This window comes from Schistocerca nitens, chromosome 4 (assembly GCF_023898315.1).
Source record: "Schistocerca nitens isolate TAMUIC-IGC-003100 chromosome 4, iqSchNite1.1, whole genome shotgun sequence".
Lineage (NCBI taxonomy): Eukaryota > Metazoa > Arthropoda > Insecta > Orthoptera > Acrididae > Schistocerca > Schistocerca nitens.
Window position 1 is genome coordinate 968335094 of NC_064617.1, and position 19043 is coordinate 968354136.

Sequence of the window (19043 nt, forward strand, 5' to 3'; positions counted from 1 at the left end):
GCTCGCTGTGATACGGAAGCTGGGCTGAAAAAGTGACACACAGGCGGCTTCTCTATCACTTGCGAGCTCGTGTGCCGTGTGATGCTAATTGACTAACAGCTTGCGTTTGTTGTTTGCAATGTTGTTGCATGTGGACTGTGCAGCCGGTGAACTTCAAGCAGCCAAGATTGCTTCGCTCAACAGACCTACGTACCTCCACACCCAAAGGTGAGTACCCGTGTACAAATTAATACTGAATTTGACAGGGAATATCAAAAAGTCGTAGCCACATTTTTAAGTACCGCCTATTATTTAACACTGTGACGGTAAATGATTCTATAATTAATTAGTGTCCTCAGTAACATGTTTTACAATCGCCTCAGTCAAAGATCAGCCGCTCTCGGTCAAAGTTCCACGTAGTTTCAATCGAGCTTGCACCCAGGCTATTTATGCTTGGGGCGATAAAGATTTCGCAGGAAAGTTGAACATGCTTGCTCTCTGATGTTAGGCACAGTGGGTTACGCAACAGTAAAGTCTCTCAATTTTCTTGATTTTCCTCCTGGCGTCCTAAAGGAATAATGGAGAGATTTTGTCTTTGGAATCTGTCGTGTTGGGATAAAGTATTGTAGTGGGACACAGTTTTCCTTTGAAGGAACTGCGGTTATGCCTGCTTGTAATTTTCGATGTTGTTTATAGTTTTGTAGTTTACATGTCATGAAATTGGTCGCCGAAAAATATGAAATGATGATCAAGCAGTGTGAGAGCATCGGTTATGAGTACAAAAATGATGAAGCCAGTGGGAAGTAAATAGTCGCGTATTCCTCGCATCAACTCACATTGAATTTGTTACACACAGAAAAACATAATTTCATCGTACGTTTGAAGGTCAAGGTGTTTCTCGTAAAGTGTGCTTCAGTTTACAATAAGAAATTAAATGGAATACTGTTCTGTAAAATGCCATTTGATTTTGTTAGCGCGGCATGTCCGAACAATACTCTGTAAAATCCTGCGTTGGGAACGTGCCTGTTGCTGTGGCTTGTTGCACAGTGCTGCACTACGGGTGAAAAGTATAGCTTCAAACACAGTGCAGGCTTATGCTTTCCATTTGAACAAGAACGTAAATATAGTCCACGGGGCTGTTATAAATGGACATCTGATGTAATAACTCGCAATAGCTCGCGGTGGTCTGGTCTCGCGTTCGTTCGTTCGCTCGCTCTCGGTGACGTGCCCTTTTAACTGAATAAGTGGAGGTCCTGCGTATATGGTGCTCAACAGAATGTTCTGTTGTTATTCAATTGAGAGGCTGTGGGTATGCGAAGTCCATGTGTCTGGATGTATACGCGTATTAAATGTGCCGTTAAGAGGCAGTAGACGAAGCAAGTGAACAATAAACATAAGGACAGCTGTGTGTGTGTGTGTGTGTGTGTGTATGTGTGTGTGTGTGTGTGTGTGTGTGTGAGAGAGAGAGAGAGAGAGAGAGAGAGAGAGAGAGAGAGAGAGATAGATTTGTTTGTGGGGAGGTGGGGGGGGTGTCACGAGAGAGAGAGAGATATATATATATTTGTTTGTGGGGGGGGGGGGGGGGTGTCACGCTACGAGAGACATTTACGAGCAAACGAATGGTCACCTTGGGAATATTGGCTTTACATTTACTCCCAGTGTCTATACCCACATCTCAAGAAAAGGTGGGCTGGTTGTTAGAGTGCCTGACGAGGATGCTCTCTGCGACCATCGGTTCAGCTGTTATTGTGGTTTGCATATTTATTTACGGTGGACAAGTGGATACCAGGGGAATGGGGTTTTTATATCTTCCAGTTAAGAATTTGTTTGTAGGGGGTTACTGGGGATAGCTCTGCTATACGGCTTACAGCCAGGAAAATCCGCCGGCCTGAGTGGCCGAGCGGTTCTAGGCGCTACAGTCCGGAACCGCGCGATCGCTACGGTCGCAGGTTCGAATCCTGCCTCGGGCATGGACGTGTGTGCTGTCCTTAGGTTAGTTAGGTTTAAGTAGTTCTAAGTTCTAGGGGACTGATGACCTCATAAGTTAAGTCCCATAGTGCTCAGAGCCAGGAAAATCCTCAGAAAACACTGACCACAATTGATTCTTACGCTTCAAAACAGTCTTGTCAGCTTCACTCCCTTCGGCCTGATAGCTTGTTAGGGAGTGCCAACACAACAACGCGGGCAATAACTTACCTGGTTTTAATCGCTCAAGTTTGGCATTACTTCGCAGTGGCGAAAGGAAACTTCAGGGAAGTGGGTCGAAAATGTCTCCGAAAGAGGTATTTGTGGTTTGTGCTGCACTTGATATGAAAAGCACTTCGTCGATGTATGCGATCCACGTTGAAGGAAGATATACAGGAACACAGGTATCGTGTGGATACCATTACACCGAACTGGAAAGGCAAGTTTGGTAATGCAATCTCAGACAATTTCATTTCCCTTAGCTTGTGCTCTAACAAGCTGATTCGTGAAGTTGGCAGTCCAACAAGAGCAGGTATTAAGGTAATACAAATATTGTAAAGTGCAACTACAAAAGTCCACTTCTTCAGACCATTCACTCTTCAGTCACATTGTTAGGACTGGCTACTAGATTTGTCGTTACCGTTCGTAGATCGTGAGCTCTGGCGAAGCACCTCTACATTGATGACCCAGAAGATTATGACCACCTGCTTATTGCCGTGTTGCTCCGCCTTATAAACGCAATATAGCGCGATTGTCCGCAGCTTGGATTCACTAAGTCCTTTGTAGATTTTCGGAGGTATGTGGGACCAGATATGCACGCACGGGTCACGCAATTCCCCATAATTGTGAGCCGATGGTTCGTGAACGCGAAGCTGTCGCCCGATACCGTCATAGATACGTTCCATTTGGTTGAGATTAGGCGGTGGTCAAGACATCAGTGTGGGTTCACAATCGTGCTAATCAAACCACTATAGCTCGATTCTGGCGCTGTGGCGCGGATATAGAGCATGAACTGACACAGGCGGACCGCAGTACATTTCACGCAGTCCACAGCGGTACGTTGTCTTGGATTACGACAGGTTCCGAGAAGGCACAAATGAATGTCCTCACTTGCGTAATACTGGCCCCACCTGTCATTGTCCGCGCCGTGGCGCATGTTTCGAGCAACCGTTCGCCGGACACAACCCTGGTATGAGAAGAAGTGATTTATCCGACCAGGTGACACGTTACCATTGATGAACGGTTAAACCTCGATGATCCCGTACCCGCTGCAATCTTAACCGACGATGTCGTTGGGTCACCACGGAAACATGTACTGCGGAGCCGCGCGTTCAATAATGTGCGCTGAATTGTGTGCTACGAAACACATGGCTGTACAAGCATTGTACCCTTTCGACAGATCCGCCACGGAACGTAGCATACCCTGCTTAACAAAGCGTACAAAACTCCGGCCTCCACGATCTGCGATGAGGCGTGAACATCCAACACAGTCACCTACTCGTGGTTTCTCCGCCCTTCAGCGACTTTCCACAGACAGTAGCACGCGAAAATCTGACCAGCTTCGCAGTTTGAGAGATGCTCCTTCCCAGGCGGCGGGTCATAAAAATCTGCTCTAGGTCAGAGTAGCTTCTGTAAGTGGATTTCCCAATTTGTGGCTCTTAGTCGCCACAATGATTCCCCGTATGTCTCCGCTCTGCTCATTTACTTTCTATATCGCGGTAACGTGTCTCCAACGTGCCAGGCGGCATTAAGCCCTACCATGGCCAGTGGTCGTAATGTTTTGGTTCATCAGTGTAAAAGAGGTTTCGCGGGGTGTGTCTTTATGCGTTTATTTCGCTGCTACCGCAGTTAATGGAAGTGTTTTTCCCCGAGTTGTGAACACGGATGATTATTGGAAGCCGTCAAACAATGACACACTTGTCTTGGATCTACTAACAAAGCGAAATAGAGAATGAAATACATACTAGTCATTCCATCTCTAAGTGTCGTTTCCCAATAGACAGCAAACGTGCTCTGATCGCGCGTAGTGAATGTAGGTCGTAGGTCTGTACACAACCAAAAAGGAATCCAACTGGCGATGTATGCAATTGTTTCTTTGATGCCGACCGTCAGTGCTTGTGATATGGGTACTGTTCAGTTAAAATATTAAATTATATAGCCTGTACCTATATCTGACACGTTACAAATTGAAATTTGTATTGGGTGATAAAGTGATCGTATGTTGTTTCTCGCCTAACCGCCACAACACATACAATTTATATCATTTGCTTACCTTTCGGCGGTTTGTATGCTCCATTCACTGTCTACCCTGCAGAAGGTCAGTGCCGAAAGTGCTAACTGTATACAGGGTGTGTCTAAGTCGTTAAGTGCATTTTGTGTCTCTGTGTTTCAGCAGATTTTTGCAACTTTGTTTTTGCAGTGTGTAGCTGTAGTCAGCCCAAACAAATGATTATCGTCGCGTCATGTGATGCCTAGTGTCGGCTGAAAGCGTCGATTTAAAAAAACTTTGCAAGATTGATCTAGTGCGATATTCGTTTTACCGATATTCATTAACGGGGACAGTAGAACATGAGGGATAACCTGTACTCCAGCAGCGACAACACTACCTTGGCCCGCGCTACCACCACCACCAATCATGCAACGCTGCTGAGTCGGTGCCGGTCTGCTGTGTGTTCATCGCCCGACACGTGGGGTAGCTGCCTCGGTACCGATCTGCGTATCTGTGCTATTGGTCGCCGAAATTTGACGCTTTCACGACAGCGCAGTTTCGTCTCTGACTGCTGAGGTTGTGACTGAAGCCTCTTATTTATGACAGTGTATTCGCCGCACCTGAAGATGTCGGTCAGTTGCGCCGACGAAATGTTGTGGAATTTTCGCGACGGCACCTTGCCCGAGAATAATATGTACTTGAACTACAAATTCATATGGACTCGCTTGGCGTTTTCACAGTGACCATCAACTGATTTTTACGAACTGCTGTGTTGTGATATTTGTTGAGGTTTTCATGTGTCTTACTCATTTAATCTGTTTTGAGTTTGACTTAGTTTGCGTGAATGGAGCTAGGTTACGCTATATACAAGGTGCGTTCCATAAGTAATGCGACCAAATACATAAAAAATCATTTATTGAATATATTCGTACAAATAATCAAAATTTTTCAAAATAGCACCCTCTTGCGTCGATACACTTCTGGAGGCGATGTTTCCATGCCTGGAAGGAATCCTGGAATGCCTTTTCCGGAATGTCCTTTAGAGATGATGTAACACGCGCCTGGATGCTTTCAATCGTGTCCCAATGTCTTCCTTTCATAACTCCTTTTAACCGAGGACACAAAAAAAAAGTCAGCGGGAGCCAGGTCAGCACTGTAGGGAAACTGGGGAACCAATGTGGTCTTGGTCCTGGCCAGGAAGTCGTTGACAGTGAAGGCGCTGTGACTCGCGTTGTCGTGGTGAACTTTCTGCGTGTCCTTGATGTCGCTTCGGCAGCGCACGACCCTCCTTTTCAGTCTTTTAAGCACTTTCAAGTAGAAAGCTAAGTTCACTGTAGTCCCGGTAGGTACGAATTCGTGGTGGACAATGCCTCTGACGTCAAAGAAGACAATGAGCATGGTTTTGATCCTGGACTTGCTCGTGCGTGCCTACTTGCGACGGGGCGACGATGGGGTGTGCCACTCTGAACTCTGCCTTTTCATCTCAGGGTCATACTCAGAAATCCACGACTCATCACCAGTGATAACCGAGTTTAAAAAATTAGGATCATTTTCACACGTTTCCAACATTTCTCGGCACCGAAGCACTCGCATGTGCTTGTGTTCGTCGGTCAACACTTTTGGGACGAGTTTGCCACACACCTTTCTCGTGTTCAAATCTTCGGTCGCAATGCGGAAAACGGTTGTTTTTGACGTGTTTAGAGTCTGTGCTATCAATTGAAGGCTCAGCCGTCTGTCAGAGTTCAAACAATCGCACACACGCGCCACATTTTCGTCAACTCGTGCGGTTGATGGCCGTCCAATACGAGGTTCGTCGGCGATCTCCTCTCGGCCCTCAATAAACGACTTGTGCCATAGGAAAACTTGTGATTTGGAGAAGCAATAAGTCCCAAAGGCATGCCGAAGTAATGGAAACGTTTCGGTGGTGCACTTCCCAAGTTTAACGCAACGTTTGATGGCGTACCGTTGCTCTACAGAATGATCCATTCTGACGTGTTACATAAACTCAAAACGGGGTTGACGGAAACGCATGTCCTGACACTCTGGCAGCTCGCAGCCGAATGAGACAACGAGCGTTTTGAAGCTAACACCCCCCCCCCCCCCCCTGCACTTAGTCCAGCCGGTTACAACACGCTGTGGTGTACCGTGGCGTCAGAAAAAAATTGGTCGCATTACTTATGGAACGCACTCTGTATTCTGCCTGACAAAAACTTGAAGGGTCCTAAAGAGGTGCAGGAAGCGAAACAACACGTGTGAGAGTCAATTTCTAAAGCAGTTGCCAGTATGAGCCCACTTATCAATATGACGTTGCACTACTTCTGACCTGAATGCATCCACTCTTTTGAGAGGGGCCGTTTTATCCTCCCCTGAGGCAAACTGACGCAAAAAGTTCTAAATGGTCCTCTATATCCCGAATACTGGCACCGCGATGGAGCTGACGTGCGAGCCTGTCACTCTCACGTTCTAATGGGGACAGATCTGCGAATCTTACTAGCCACGGGAGTACGTCAGCGTGTCGCAGCCAATTCATAGGCATGCGAGCCGTGTGCGGACGTGCACTGTCCTCTTAAAAAATAGCACCAGGACACAGTCGCATGAGAGGTGACACGCAAGGACGGAAAATGTCCGTGACGTACAGTTTGCTGTCAGTTGCCTCAGTCATTACCAGCCGTGGCCTGAAGTTTTATTCAGTGGCTTCCAACACCGTGACGCCAAGATTAACATCGCTGTGCCTCTCAAAAACATTGGAAGAAAGGGCCTTCCTGCAGGATGTCGCCATACTCGCCGAGGATCGTCGTCCACAGTAGTGCGGAACCGTGATTCTTCCCCCCCCCCCCCCCCCCCGATCACAATGCGACACCATTCACCAGTAGCCCTCGCTTCCTAGTGACAGCACCGCTCCAAATTTGGCCTGGCCGTCTGTGTTGTGTTAGCAGCAGCCTATGCGTGGGACGGTAATCCCTTAATGTATATATTTGAATGGCGTCTGTTTTGTTGGACATGTCCGACAGCGAAGACAACACTTAAATATATCCATTTCTGTAATTGGGCTGCGGCTGCATGACGTTGGTGTTCTAATATGGTCCGAATTGTTACGGGAATCATTAATTTGCGAGTAGGGGGTTAATGGACAAGGAACGACGCATTGCAGCGACAATAAGTTAGAAATTTGAGTTGGTCGAGGACCCTGCCCAGATGGTCGAACTGGTTAAGGCAACCACTCATGAGAAGCGGAAAATGCGGGTTCGAGTCCCGGTCCAGCGCAGATTTTCAATTTTCGCCAGTGTATTAACAAAATGGACTGTGCTGCTGGAAGTCACGAATTCCTGTCCATGCTTTCCCTTTTTTCCTCATTGTCACTTTCATGTAAATTTAATCCTTTACTGCAGCTGCTGTTTGTCTCCGACCAATGGCGTGGGATGCCTCTGGATGTTGCAGGGAATCCATTACTTGTTCTTGTGTGGCAGGCGTAGATGTGAAGGAGTTACAGTGTGCTTGTTGCACAGTACAGCATTCCTCCTCTGTTATAGTCAGACGTCATAGACCGCACCTTTGGCCCATGTCGTCGATCATCGGGCCACTGTCTTATCCGAATGTCCCACAAGTCTGGATAATGCCCGGTTCCACCATCCGATCAAATAGAGGCGCTAACACTGTTAACATGGGTACACGGCATCTTCGTATCCTTCAGTGATAGCTCACATCATCTGATGCTGATCACACCCCCTTATATACCCTACCAGGCCTGCTAACAACACTAAGCACCAATGCACTCTGTTGACTGCTCTATCTGTGACAGAGAATTTCAGCTTTTTGTCAGGCAGCATACATGCATATAGCAAACTTGTTGCATTCTTAAGGACTCAACTCTTAGATCGTAATACCATCGCTTGCAAGTCACTGTTCTGGGTTCGAGTCCTAGTGCGGCACACAATTCTGTTCTGGCATCAGGAAGTTCCGAAACAGTGCAAACTCCGCTACCGAGGGAAATATTCATTCTAAATACATTCTTTGCTCAGTTTTCGTCACATGTTAATCATAATCATTTTTGGTCTGGTTGACTTGGTGCCGCAAATTCATGTTGCCACTGTTCATCTTGAATATGTAGAGTACAACAATACTGCTCCTCCTCAGACAGCTTTTTATAGTAACTGGTGCAATAATTTTATTCTTCGGTTCAAATGATCGCAGTTTTTAGGCCTTATACTACATTACTTCCGACTAATGAAATTGACAGTTTTTCTTATTTCCATGGATGTGACATCCGTCATTTGTAGATTTAGGCACACAGCCAGGGGCGGTGGCAAGTGAGGGGCTATAGCCCCCCCCCCCCCACTGGTGTCTCATATTACAATGATTAAATGACTTCAGAAATCAGCGAATATGTGTTGTGAATAGTCTTCACGGGTTTGCCGCCGAATCACGTTGTGCAAATTCCACATTATTTCCTCGGAGCAACTGTCCAACATCTTCAGGTGAAGACTATTTACAGCGAATATATTACTTCAACAGTTTCAATCTTTTTTTATATTTATGTAGCAACATAGGTTGCAATGCATTTCAAACACATTTTAACAAAAGAATAAGAGCGGCAAATAGCTTACTATCCAAACCAATAAATATCATTTAACTTAAAATGAGCGTCTTATTATTTATTAACATACACCATATGTATATTAATGTACGAGTACTACTTACCATAATCAAGAAAGCTAAATAAGCCGGGTATGCCTACCAGCACTTAAATTGCTGATCCCAGACAAAAACTTCGAAATCGCCGGACATCTGCGTCAAATCGTATTATTTTCCCGGGCACACACATTCTGTAGACACGTTTTTACCCTGAACTCCAAAACAGTTACCATAAACTAATTTAAGCAACACCATATTTTACCAGTTTGTCGGTGGAGGCCCCCAACTTCCATTTTGTTGGGCGATATTCCATTCTCCTCCTCCCCCCCCCCCCCCCCCCCTTGACAGACTGAGTTACAGAACCGACCCTGCACCACACAGGTACACATTAAGTTTCTTTTACGTCCGTTTTCGTGTGTGCAGTTAGTTCACCCGCGAAGTCCACTAACCCTTCAAAGCTTGACGCTACAGCACAAGATCCGCCATTTAAATAACTCGTCAGTTTCCTCAGAATATCATGACTGCAGCAGAGTGAAACATGAATAAACTTCTTAGAATGGCCTGTGATATCGTTAAATGAGGTGCCATAGTCCTGTATTTTCTTGTCAGTTATTTGCCGTCTAATTCGATGGATTTTACACACCAGCGTAACTAAAAAATAGAAGCATTAGATTGGCTAACATGACTTTGGTGAAATACTGGACACACTGTTGATGTCAAATTTTTAAGGCAGCTGAAAAACTCATTCGAATAACTGGAAGTGATAAGCTATTTTAATTCTGTTATTTTTTACTACTTTCGCTTGCATCTTGGAGGGAGACCGACCGATTACATTTTTATTACACGAGACGAAATTTAATTTCGTCTTAAATTGTTGTATAGCACAGTTGGCAGTTTCTGTTGGTACTTCCTGCTGACAATGAACAATCGAATTACAATTTTGCGTGGAAATATTTTTTAGTCCTCAGTTTAATAACTCACGACCAACTGTTTGTTCGAGACTGAGTGCAAGTGGGATTTTATTCTCATTCAACCACGGAAATATGGTTAAAATTTCGGAGGGTGCCTTGAGACCCTTCAGTAATTAGATTTCATGTTTTGTTCTTTATTAGAAGTAGTACGTTTAATTTATACAACACATTATTTGATCAGATGTATCCGGACACCTATTAGAGGACATATGAAAATGCAGTATGCTCACCTTTCGTCTTTATAACAGCTTGAATTCTGCCAGGACCGCTTCATTTGGGGTTGAATGTCTGTGGAGCAAAGGCAGCCCTTTTCTCTTCAATAGCCGATACCAGATGTTGGATACTGACATGTGGACCTAGGTCGACGCTCTAACTCGCCCCAAAGTTTTCAGGAATGTTACTGCCCACAGAATATTGCCTCACAAGAGATGCTTCATGACAGTGTGCAGTGTCATGCTGATACAGTCATCGTCCCCGAACTATTCCACAATCCTGTAAAATGTGTACATATATTTCCTCATCTAGCGTTTTCTTAAGTGCAAAAACCATCCCCATACCGTAACTAACACCACCTCCTCTTCCGTACTTCACTGTTGCCAACACACGTGACGACTGTTAACAATCTCCAGGGATTCGCCAAACCCAAACCCTTCCACCTGTATGCCACAGGGTATCACTCGATTCCAGTCATCCACTGACCAGTGGCGTACACCACCTCAAGCGTCGCTTAGTATTGACTACACAAATGTGAGGTTTATGAAGAGCTAGCTGCTTGACCATTGTATTCATTATTTTTTTACCATCTATGCTCAGCCCTTGTGCTAAGCGGACTACTGGTAGTACCGGGGAACTCGAGATATCCCTTCCGCTGCCCTCGTGCAATTTCTCACTCCTACCTTCGGCAACGCTCGAGTGTCCCTGTCCGTTAGTGCACAAGATCTACCTGAGCTTGGTTAACCTGTGGTTGTTCCTTCTTTTCCATCACTAACAGTAGACCTGGGCATTGTAGCAGGGTCGAAATGTCCCAGGTAGATTTGATACTCGGGTGACATTCAGTGACTGGTCCACGTTCGACGTCACTGACCCCTCCTGACCGACCCATTCTGCTGTCACTGCTCCTGTACCTCTACATCGATAGTCTGCAAATCACATTTAAGTGCCTGGCAGAGGACATGATAGGAAAACTCGACGCTTCCTTTTATATTGCCTGGTCCGCTCTCGTGACACATGATCATTAGTCAATTCTGTTTTACGTAAGGATGTCCGGATACCTTTGACCAGAAACTGTATACTCTAGAATCATCAAATGTCTGCAGTTGTTGAAAGACCGCATCAGCCAGTGAAAAAGGACGTGCTGTGTGTTTCAGCTCCCGACGGCCGTCGGAGAGCAAGATGGCGCCTACGACGACCATCGAAACGGTTACCATAACGAGGCCGCTAAAGGTAGGCTGAAAGTATAGTCGATGATGTCATGGTAGTGTTAAGTATGTCTGACTGATCATTGTCTCCAAAGAAGTGACGAATTTATCTGCACCTTCGTCGAAAACCATTTTGACTGTTGCAGTTTATACTTATCTTAAATACAAATCGTTAAATAGATATCCAGCGATGTAACTGATCATATTTGCATTATTTGTTTTTGAGTTATCGCCCGATCGTGGGATACATTGCAGGAAACAATACTAAAAGTGTCTGCCAGCCTTATATCCCATACTCCAAGCCCTAATGTTACACGGTTCAACTGAACAGCTTCAAATGAAGAATAAAGTCATTGTCGTTTTTATGGACAGTTTTGTGCTTCGTCTGACACATTCAAAAACTAGACTTGTGTCAAAGACTCGGAGTTTATGGACAGAAGAGAAAAAGAGGACATGGAACGAGAGAGAGAGAGAGAGAGAGAGAGAGATTGGTTTTCGTACAGTTTGATTAAAAAGGCAAGCTCAGTGAACTCCACTAATAGATTGGATTGCTGCTCATCGGTCCCACCATCGTACATGCGTCAAGCCGGAGAGAGTCCTCGGAGACGATTGTTGCCGAGAATCAAGAAAACAGAGATAGAAGGAAGTAGAAGTGAGAGAGGGGGTAAGGGGATGAAGGTGAGCGACTTGCACTTCTCAGAAAACAACTGGAGGCCCCCGGGGACGTGTTATGCGATGGGGGACGCACCCTCTACCTTCGACTGGCATTTCCTCACCCTCTATTATCTCAAGAAATCTAGCAACGCAGGTAAGTTGATAAATTCTCAGAAAAAAGGACGAAGTCTACGAGGCAATAAACCAACGACAGACGTAAAAAAAAATGAGAAAAGCAGGAACCAGGGCAGACCATCGAGCAAGGGCAGCCATGGTCCCTCTGGGCCGGGGCAGGCGACGCGATACCCCTCCAGTCTCTCAAGCGGCCAATGACGCCAGTGTGTCATACCTCAGAGAGAGGAGTAGACACCATCAAGGATAAAACTTAAAACCAGATCAACCGCTTTGGTGTCGTCCACCAGCACAGAAGCAGCGTGTCAGCAATGCGACGTTTCGCCGTAAGGTGGCCAAATTAAACTGCAAAAATGAAGTACCCTCTTCAGCTGACGAATTGCATTACAACATGAACTGTGGGATGGTTTTTACTGACGCTAGGCTAGCAAAGATTTTTCATTATTAGCCCATCTTGTTCTTTTCGTACAGCCAGTCAGATGACCAGCTGGCTCGACGTCCGATGTAAACCCGTGTCCATCATCTTGACTAGTTGGCGGTTTTGCATGCCACACACAAATGATGTCGACGTCTGTGCTGTAATGTGTAAAAGCAAAACCGTTCGTAAGTAAGAAAAAAATGTAAAAGGCGTTGTATACAATGAAAAAGCTTTCGTAAACGAGATAATCAGGAATATTCTGTCATTTATAGGACAACAGTGTGATATTTCTGCGAGAAATATTCGCAACCCTCTGACGATCGCCCTCAGCTTCAAACTATTTGCATAAAATAAATCATTTATTCAGAAACTGTGGATTGGTGTATTTCTTTTCTTCAGCGCTACGATGGACTCATACATTATGATTGTTAATGATTCCATCCTACAACACTCAGACATCTTTAATTTAGTCGACGTGTTATTGATTTTCATTACTTGAAACTTAAGAATTACAATTAGAAGGATGTATCCGCAAAGGTATTTTGTAATTGTTTTGGTGTTACATACTGTTCTAATCGTAAAAAAATGCCCTTGAGGATTCTGTAAGTCAATGTATTTTCGATAAATGGCAGCATCGGTCGTAAATATTGAAATCCTTTATTTTACAGATGGATTTCGGTCAGTGTGTGACCATTTTCAGTGCCTGGAACAATTTTCTTTCTTAAACATTCTTTATTAAAACTTATAAGTTGAATCGTAATAGCTAGTCCGATTTTAAGGTTCTTAAACTTGAAGTACGCTACATATGTCTAGCTAGGCAGAACCTGGAAGTCAGACGAGCAGTTAAAATTCTACTTATTAATTTTAATAAAGAATGTGTAAGAAAGATAGTTGTTCCAGGCACTGAAGATGGTCATACAGTGACCGATATCGATCTGTAAAATAAAGGATTTCAGTATTTACGACCGATGCTGCCCTTTATCCAAAATACACTCCTGGAAATGGAAAAAAGAACACATTGACACCGGTGTGTCAGACCCACCATACTTGCTCCGGACACTGCGAGAGGGCTGTACAAGCAATGATCACACGCACGGCACAGCGGACACACCAGGAACCGCGGTGTTGGCCGTCGAATGGCGCTAGCTGCGCAGCATTTGTGCACCGCTGCCGTCAGTGTCAGCCAGTTTGCCGTGGCATACGGAGCTCCATCGCAGTCTTTAACACTGGTAGCATGCCGCGACAGCGTGGACGTGAACAGTATGTGCAGTTGACGGACTTTGAGCGAGGGCGTATAGTGGGCATGCGGGAGGCCGGGTGGACGTACCGCCGAATTGCTCAACACGTGGGGCGTGAGGTCTCCAGAGTACATCGATGTTGTCGCCAGTGGTCGGCGGAAGGTGCACGTGCCCGTCGACCTGGGACCGGACCGCAGCGACGCACGGATGCACGGATGCACGCCAAGACCGTAGGATCCTACGCAGTGCCGTAGGGGACCGCACCGCCACTTCCCAGCAAATTAGGGACACTGTTGCTCCTGGGGTATCGGCGAGGACCATTCGCAACCGTCTCCATGAAGCTGGGCTACGGTCCCGCACACCGTTAGGCCGTCTTCCGCTCACGCCCCAACATCGTGCAGCCCGCCTCCAGTGGTGTCGCGACAGGCGTGAATGGAGGGACGAATGGAGACGTGTCGTCTTCAGCGATGGGAGTCGCTTCTGCCTTGGTGCCAATGATGGTCGTATGCGTGTTTGGCGCCGTGCAGGTGAGCGCCACAATCAGGACTGCATACGACCGAGGCACACAGGGCCAACACCCGGCATCATGGTGTGGGGAGCGATCTCCTACACCGGCCGTACACCACTGGTGATCGTCGAGGGGACACTGAATAGTGCACGGTACATCCAAACCGTCATCGAACCCATCGTTCTACCATTCCTAGACCGGCAAGGGAACTTGCTGTTCCAACAGGACAATGCACGTCCGCATGTATCCCGTGCCACCCAACGTGCTCTAGAAGGTGTACGTCAACTACCCTGGCCAGCAAGATCTCCGGATCTGTCCCCCATTGAGCATGTTTGGGACTGGATGAAGCGTCGTCTCACGCGGTCTGCACGTCCAGCACGAACGCTGGTCCAACTGAGGCGCCAGGTGGAAATGGCATGGCAAGCCGTTCCACAGGACTACATCCAGCATCTCTACGATCGTCTCCATGGGAGAATAGCAGCCTGCATTGCTGCGAAAGGTGGATATACACTGTACTAGTGCCGACATTGTGCATGCTCTGTTGCCTGTGTCTATGTGCCTGTGGTTCTGTCAGTGTGATCATGTGATGTATCTGACCCCAGGAATGTGTCAATAAAGTTTCCCCTTCCTGGGACAATGAATTCACGGTGTTCTTATTTCAATTTCCAGGAGTGTATATTGAAAATTATTACCGTCGTGGCGCATACGGTTTCTACTGGAATTAGACATAAAGAAGATTCTGTAAGTGGCGGAAAGTAAAATATGCAATAGCTGGCGTTACAGTGAGGCATGCAAACTCGAAAATTCATTGAAACCGTTGGCAATTTGTCCTACATAGTTATTAGGGATAACAGTAGAGGAAGATAAGAGTACAATGCTTCGCAGATGGGCTCAGAACGTAACGCAGCAGAGGTGAGAAGTTGGCCCGGCGAGTAACCACAGGGCCTGGCAGACACGTGCGGACTGAAGACAAGAGCAGTGCGGGACCCTGCTTCTGGTAACAAGTGTCTACACTGCGTGCTGCTATCATCAAGAAGAGGAGCTTTTCCTGGTGCCACACTTTCTTTAGTCAGTGGACAGCCTTAAAACAGGTTGTCATGTATTTTCATGGTAGTTCCCCCAAATATCTCGGATGAGGCATGGCAATTATATTCTGAAGTTCGCGAGGACTGTAACAATAATCATCGTGACGAAATAAATCTCGGGTGATCAGCCTGGTGTGTGAGAGTGTACATCGGACCTACGGGGGAACACCCAGACGCGGGGCCACAAGCCGGGGGTGGAACCCAGGCGAGTTTTTTCAAAAATCAATGTGGCAAGTTAAAAGTCAATGCGGAGCTAGCATTTGAACTATAGTCACCTTTCATGCGCAATGTGCGCCGAGTAACGCCTTAATGGGCACGCTTCACGGACCGATTCAAACCCTCTACTAGTCACAGGAGCCTCTAATTTCCGCGAGTTGTTAAGACACCATCCACGAAAGGCAGAGGTCTGGGTTCGAATCTCACAAGGAGAATACGGCAAGTGCCGTAACACGATTTCCCTGAAACATTGATCAGTGGAAGAGGAGGCAAAATAAGCAAACACGTGCCTCGGCTTATCCGCGAATACTCGACCTTTCCTGAGAAAACGACGGTCACTTTTCGAAGTACTTTATCTGCCTTTTACGAAGGAAAATAGTTCAACTGAAGCGGTGACAGAGTGGCTAGCGTCTCGGCTTCGCGCTTCTTCACCCGCGTTCCAAACTCGACTATTATTTTTATTATTCTTGTTTTTCATTTATCTACTCATGTCCGCAGTACATTACTAAACGAATGTTTTCTAATGTACACTGAAGTAACGTTGTCCCTAGTCGTGTACTAATTGTACGTATGAAGAATGAATTAAAAAACAATAATTTGAAATTGTTTTCGGTGAAATTCCTGTAGTTTATCTTGATTAATAATCAGTCTCAAGCGCCAGTTTTCGGAAAAGTAGTCCGTTACGCTTGATTTTCCGTGATATTGTTGCGAACGCGTAAAATCTTCAGCATTTGTAACATCTACATCTACGTCATACTCCGCATACACCTAATAGTGTGGCGGAGGGTACTTTCGGTACCGCTATCTGATCTCTCCAACCCTATTCCACTTGTGAATAGTGCGTGGGAAGAATGATTGTCGGTAAGCCCCTGTATTGGCTCTAATTTCTCAAATTTTCTCCTCGTGGTCAATACACGAGATGTATGTGGGGGGAAGTAATATGTTGTCTGACTCCTCCTGAAAAGTGCAGGCCCGAAATTTCAGTAGTAAATCACTTCGTGATGCACAACGTCTCTCTTGTGACCTCTGCCAGTGGAGTTTGTTTAGCATCTCCGTAACGCTCTCTCGCCAGCTAAACGATCCCGTGACAAAACGCGCCGCTCTTCGTTGGATCTTCTCTTTCTCTCTCCTGGTAGGGATCCCAGATACATTAACAGTACTCAAGAAGCGGGCGAATAAGCGCCTTATAAGCCACTTGGATGAGGTGCGTTTCCTTAAGATTCTTCCGATGAATCTGAGACTGGTGTCTGCTCTTCCCACTATCTATTTTATATGTTCATTCCACTTAAGGTCGCTATGGATAGTTACGCCTAGATATTTTGCGGCAGACGCTCTCTCCAGCTGCATGTCTTCAGTAGTGTAGCTGTACAGTAGTGGATTTCTTTTCCTATGTATGTGCAATATGTTACATTTATTTACGTTCATCAATTCTCTGCATGTCGTTATGCAAATTCTTACTATCTTCTGGCGTTGCTACCTTGTTACAGACAACTGCATCATCTGCGAAATGCCTTAAAGAGCATCTGACGCTTTCTACTAGATCATTTATATATATTGTGAACAGTAACGGTCCTATCACACTTCCATGTGGTACTCCGGATATTACCTTTACATCTGTCGATTTTGTTTCGTTAAGAGCGACGTGTTGAGTTCTATCTGCAAGAAAGTCTTGAATCCAATCGTAGATCTGTTCCGATACTCCGTTAGCTCGTAGTTTTTCCATTAAACGGCAATGCGGGATGGTGTCAAATGCCTTACTGAGATCAGGGAACACGGCATCAAACTGATCGCCGTGGTCCACTGCGCTGTGGATCTCATGGAGGAACAGAGCGAGCTGAGTTTGCGGAATCCTTGTTGATTTTTATAGAGGAGCTGTTCATTTTCCAAGAACGTCATGAATCTTGAACATAAAACATGTTCCATAAGTCAACGATATAGGTCTATAATTGTGTGGATCTGTCTTACGGCCTTTCTTAAAAACGGGAATGGCCTGCGCTTTTTTCCAGTAATTAGTTACCTGTCGTTCTTCGGCAAATTAATGCTAGAAGGGGAGCAAGTTCTGTCGTATAATCTTTGTAGAACCTTATAGGTATCTCATCTGGTCCGAAGCCTTTCCACTACTAAGCAATAGTAGCTGCTTTTCAATTCCGCGGTCGGTTATCTCAGTATCTGCCATTTCGACGTTTGCACGACGATTGAAAGCAGGGACAATATTAAAGATCCTCCGCGGTGAAACCACTTCGGAAGACCGAATTTAGTATTTCGGCCTCCTCTGTTATCTTTCGTTTCGGTGCCGGTGTGGCCGCTGAAAGAATGAATAGATGATTTTGACCCACTTACTGATTTTACATACGACCAAAATCCCTTAGAGATTTTACTCAGGTCCGTTGACAATGTCTTTCTTTCAAAATCATTGAACGCTTCTGTCGTTGCTCTTCTCACGCTCATTTTCGCTTCGTTCAGCTTTTGTTTGTCAGCTAGGTTTTTACTTCTCATGAATCAGAGCTGAAGTGCTCTTTGTTTACGTAGCGCTTTTCTAACACAGCTATTAAAACATGGTGGATCTTCCCAGTCCCTTAAAACCTTACTCAGAACATACTTATCTATTGCATTCTGAATGATGCCTTTTAATTTTTTCCATTTGTCCTCCACATCTTCATCCCCACCACAGAATATTTGATGCTGACTGCTGAGATATTCTGAAATTTGTATCCTGTCACCCTTGCTGAGCAAATGTATCTTCGTACCTTTCCTAACAGTACTTGTAGGACCCGTCATCATACATGCTGTCTCAGTCTTATCATCACTGATACTTTCCTCAACGTTAACTGATTCAATAAGTTCAGGTCTTTTTGTTGCCAGTAGGTCTAAGACGTTACCCCCACGAGTTGGTTCTCTAACTATCTGCTCAAGGTAATTTGGGGACAAGACATCCTGAACAATGCCACACTTTTCCGTGTCTCTGGCACGCTTTGATGGCATAACACAGCCAATCTATACCTGGCAAGTTGAAGTCACCCCCTATTACAACGGCATGAACAGGAAAATTACTAATGATATTCTGCAATTTGTCTGAAACGCCCTGCATTTACAGATCCTGACCCAGGTGGTCTATAAAAGGATCTGATCACCATTCTTGACCGTTCTTTGATACTCAATTTCACCCAGATTAATTCACATTCGATATCAGTGATAACCTCGCTAGATTTTATCGAATTTTTTACTGCAATAAACACACCGCCACCATTGGCGACTAACCTATCCTTAAGATAAAACATTCCACTTTGAACTTTGGATTTCGTTGTCATTGACGTCTCGCTTCAACCAGCTTTCTGTTTCCAGTACTATCTGTGCGTTATAACCTTCAGTAAGCGATACTATTTCTGGGACCTTTTCTTTCATGCTCGTGCAGCTTATTATCATATTATTCTTATCTATGTTTGATCTGTCAGGACCCAGATTCCCTGAGGTCGCTGTGGCTGATTTAACAGGCAAATCATGTTTGCTCCCAATGGAGGGGTCCTCTAACCTAAAAAAAAAAAGTCCCGTGTGCACGCCACACGTACTCCATTACCCTAGTAGACGCTTCCTGCGTGTAGCGCACGCCTGATCTATTAA

At 45.5% G+C, this 19043-nt stretch overlaps 2 protein-coding genes across 5 annotated transcripts in view; one reads left to right on the top strand and one right to left on the bottom strand.

Moving 5' to 3' along the window:
• Nucleotides 1-19043, bottom strand: part of LOC126253648 (T-cell immunomodulatory protein) — a 443932-nt gene that overhangs the window by 334760 nt on the left and 90129 nt on the right. The gene's annotated exons all lie outside the window — the stretch shown is intronic.
• LOC126253651 (transmembrane protein 47) overlaps nt 1-19043 on the top strand; it is a 387066-nt gene that overhangs the window by 102432 nt on the left and 265591 nt on the right. Inside the window, exons 2-3 of one of the 2 annotated variants that reach the window (XM_049955162.1) lie at nt 144-207; nt 11124-11199. In XM_049955162.1, the coding sequence (XP_049811119.1) occupies nt 11149-11199 (51 nt within the window). In that variant the 5' untranslated portion in view covers nt 144-207; nt 11124-11148. The remainder of the gene's footprint in view (nt 1-143; nt 208-11123; nt 11200-19043) is intronic. The other variant, XM_049955159.1, reaches the window with a different exon arrangement.